The sequence below is a fragment of the Calidris pugnax genome, unplaced genomic scaffold (genome assembly GCF_001431845.1).
Source record: "Calidris pugnax isolate Ruff unplaced genomic scaffold, ASM143184v1 scaffold19, whole genome shotgun sequence".
Classification (NCBI taxonomy): Eukaryota; Metazoa; Chordata; class Aves; order Charadriiformes; family Scolopacidae; genus Calidris; species Calidris pugnax.
The window spans coordinates 4,637,817-4,641,626 of NW_015090775.1; the positions used below are offsets into that span (position 1 = coordinate 4,637,817).

General features: G+C 41.6%; 1 protein-coding gene across 1 annotated transcript; it reads right to left on the reverse strand.

Moving 5' to 3' along the window:
* Positions 1-470: 470 nt before the first annotated feature.
* LOC106890640 (vimentin-like) lies at positions 471-3,370 on the reverse strand. Its single transcript, XM_014946598.1, has 5 exons — positions 3,215-3,370; positions 2,278-2,498; positions 2,140-2,183; positions 1,632-1,717; positions 471-1,090 (listed from the first exon to the last, which is right to left on the reverse strand). The coding sequence occupies exons 2-5, from the start codon at positions 2,475-2,477 to the stop codon at positions 1,049-1,051; spliced, it is 372 nt and encodes a 123-aa protein (XP_014802084.1). The 5' UTR covers positions 2,478-2,498; positions 3,215-3,370; the 3' UTR covers positions 471-1,048.
* Positions 3,371-3,810: the final 440 nt, after the last annotated feature.

A 3,810-nucleotide genomic window follows, 5' to 3' on the forward strand; every position in this document is an offset into this window, starting at 1 on the left:
TCTGTGTGGCAAGAGCTGTGCTGAGGGTTTGACTAGGCTTTAACTGGAGAAGGAGCTTGCTCTGCAGGAGAAAAGAAAGCTTCTAAGTACTCACGGAGGACTTCAACCTTTCACATCCACCCCCCAGGCGACTATGGCAGGCCAGAGGGGAGTTTCCTCTGCTTTTTTTTTTTTTTTAAATGCTGGAGCCAAGTCACCAGTAAGACAAGTTATTTTTTCTATGCACCCCTCCACTCCATCTGAAGCCTTCATTGAGCTTCTGTAGCACAGACAAGCCTTTGGGAACTAGCCTTTCCTGGAAAATGAAGTCAATGCATGAAGTCAGCTGTTAGCCTTGCAAAGGTGCTGTCTTAGATAAGGGCTTTTTCACAGCTACTTAACTCTCCTGTCTTAAAGAGCTAAGTTTTAAGGCATTTGGGGCATTTTCAGCTCTTAGTAGCTGGGTAAATGGTACATGGAAGCAAGATTAATTTTTATTAGCTTGAAGTATCATATTTTATTCAAGTGATAAGAAATATAATACATTATGCATCTGCCAGTTATTGTCCATTTTAGTTGGTTCCAAAACCTAAGCAGTAAATAAGTAACAGTTTATCTAGTTAAACTGAAAAAAACAGCATTTCACACAACCAGTACTGGAGATGTCAACCGCATAGTAATTCCAGCATTATGTTATGGCTTTCCAAAAAGTCATGAAGTTAACAAATTAGAACACATCAAGAGCCATTTTTCAAAGATTTATTGAAGTAGCGACAGGTTGCTCATACTGTGCTGGAAAAAGCAGTTTTATTGAATTCGGATACTTAAAAACAGTATTGCAGCACAAGATATTGCTATCTGTAAACTAGACTCCATTGTAAACTCTAATCCTTCAGGGAGAGTCAGTTTGCAAGATCTAAGACCTATTTCCTAGCATAATAATCTTGCGCTCATGGAAAAACTGCAGAAAGGCACTTGAAAGCTGTTTCTTCCTTTAAGACATGGACTGTTTAAATCTTGCTGGTAAGAATTTCTCCTGCATTAAGAAGTATGCATCTTCACTTCAGCTTTACTCCAAGTCATCGTGATGCTGGGAAGTTTCATTAATAACCTGTTGAAAAAATAGATACTTGCATCAAGTTTTATAGTAAGGCTGGTTTTTTTTTTTTAGAATTAGAACTGGAACATCCAGTACCACAGAGATGTGAACAAATGGGTATCAACTCTCACATGTTAAGTGAGAAGTTCTAGCTGATAAATGGTATGGAGAAATCATTTAAGCTTTACTGACCTAGTCTGAAAACAGTATCTCATCCCAAACAAGTACCTCTGCTTACTGCTATTTATTTGTCTTGGTTGACATGAGAAATCTTTTGAGACCTTCCTAACTCAGCTGAACTTAAATACTCACTACACAGGTAACTTTCAGCCATTTATGGTTGTGCTAGCAGGTGAATTTTGTGATCATTTCCACAGAAGCCTGTGGAAACATCTGAACATCTGAATGTTCCACCATGCAGTGTGAATTGCCAGATGGTGTTCTACTCAATCCCTGCTGCAGTATATATGGGGTGCTCTGACTGGCAGACAAACCTACCAGCATTTTAAGGTAAACAGCTGTGATAGAAATAAAAATCAAGATTACCACCAACCTGTCCATCTCTAGTTTCGACAGTCTTAATTAGAAGTGTCCTCTTTGAGTGAGTGTCAACCATTGGCTGAGACTCAATGTTGGTTTCTGCAGAAGAAAATGTATTATTACCAGTTGTCTAGATGAAGTGCCTCCTCAAAGAAATAATGTGTAACAGATTTTAGTGTCTACTTTTAGAATCCCAATTTAGTGCATGAAGAAATATCTCCTGCTCTGAACAACAAGCTAATCATCTCCATTTTCTCCCTATTGCCCTTAAAGCACCTTCAGCTGGCATCTAAACCAACCGCTCACTAGGTACTGATATTTCAAAATATCTGTTCCTAGGAACAAAGCAGCTCCTCCCACCCAAGGTTAAGGAATTGCAAATACTGTCCTCGTAGCTTAGAAAAGCAGGCACACACAACTGCATTTATACAAGTTCAAATGCTAGAGTAAAAGGAACCACCCAGGACCCTTTCGCTAATGGTAGAACAGCTGGCCAGACTCAAGTAGCAGAAATGCCTTACCTCTCAGGTTCAAAGAGGCAAAGGTTGGAATAGGCATGTTAATCCTGAAGGAAAAAAAAGAAATGGATAGTCAGACATGGGTACAGAGTGTCTTCTAGTAATTGGTGTTTAGAGAAGTGTCGGCATATGATTTTTTACCTGCTCTCTTCACCCTCCAGCAGTTTTCTGTAGGTGGCAATCTCGATATCAAGAGCCATCTTTACATTCAGCAGGTCCTGGTACTCACGGAGATGGCGAGCCATTTCTTCCTTCATGTTCTGAATCTCATCCTGCAGGCGGCCAATAGTGTCTTGGTAGTTAGCAGCTTCAACAGCAAAATTCTCCTCCATTTCATGCATTTGGCGCTCCAGGGATTCATTCTGGAAGAAGACAATGAAATCAAGCACTGCTGCAGTTCAGCCACTCTTTCCCATCCTCAAGACATTCAGAAGTTTTAAAAAAGGGGAAGTTAAGTTACTTTAGCATCCTTTCTGAAAGCCCCCCGGACATGATGTCCCAAATTTGTCATCTCCGTATCTTCCCCTTGCAAAGTCAAGGTGGGTTATTCCACTACTTTATCTGAGGTGTGCTACATATTTCTTCTACCAGGTTGGCAAAGCAATCCCCTACAGTAAGTCCACCACATGCAACACAAAGCACGCAGGCAGTCCTCACTGAGGGGATTTGCAGGTGTTTTACTATGTTAAATCCACTTCAAGCCAGACTTTAATGTAGTCAGGTTCTAGCAACAGCACGATTTGCACCTCTTTTCCACTGCTCCTCCAGCTTTTTGTACAGCTTCAGCTGTACCTGACAGACAAGCCATGGAAGTGTTACATGAACCTCCAGGAAGTGTGACATGAACAGTGAGCAAGGGAATGAACTCATTGTTTATACCTTAAGTACATCAATCTACCCAGCTCCCTGGAGCTCGTGCAGGCAAAGTGAACCCATAGCATCCTTTCTAAAAAGTACCAATGTCCTACTTTATGGCACAGGAGATCACCTGCATTCACATCCACGTCACCAGTTAACCTGCAGTGCCATGCCTAAAGCTGGGAAGGGAAGAATGTCCCAACTGCTGTCTTCTACTTACGCTTCCCTTGAGGGCATCCACTTCGCAGGTGAGGGACTGGATCTGCCTGCGGTATTCGTTGGCCTCTTGTTTGGCCTGGCGCAGGGCATCGTTGTTCCTATTAGCAGCTTCAGAGAGATCTGCAAACTGGGGAAATCCCCAATTTGGTTAGCGCAACGCTTCAACAGAAATGGTATAACAGACTTTTTTTTTTTTAAACACAGCTTTTGAGGGCAACTGAAGCCATTACAAGCCCTAACACTTTAATATTAGCATTACTCCTAAAACGACTTTCTATTTTTAATTGTTAAATTGGAATTTATAGTTAAACCTTTTCGTTTCTCCACCCTGTGTGTTTTCCATCTTTTCATCACCTTTTTCCCCAATCATTCACTCTTTTTCTCCAGTATTTCATCCAACATCTGCTTCCAGCTACAGGGGTAGGAAAGATCCCAAGTAGGAACCCATTACTTTGATGCTGCCCTTACAGTGCAAAGTAATCATAGAATCATAGAATGGTTTGGGTTGGAAGGGACCTTAAAGATCATCTAGTTCCAACCCCCCTGCCATGGGCAGGGACACCTCCCACTAGACCAGGTTGCTCAAATAGCCATCCA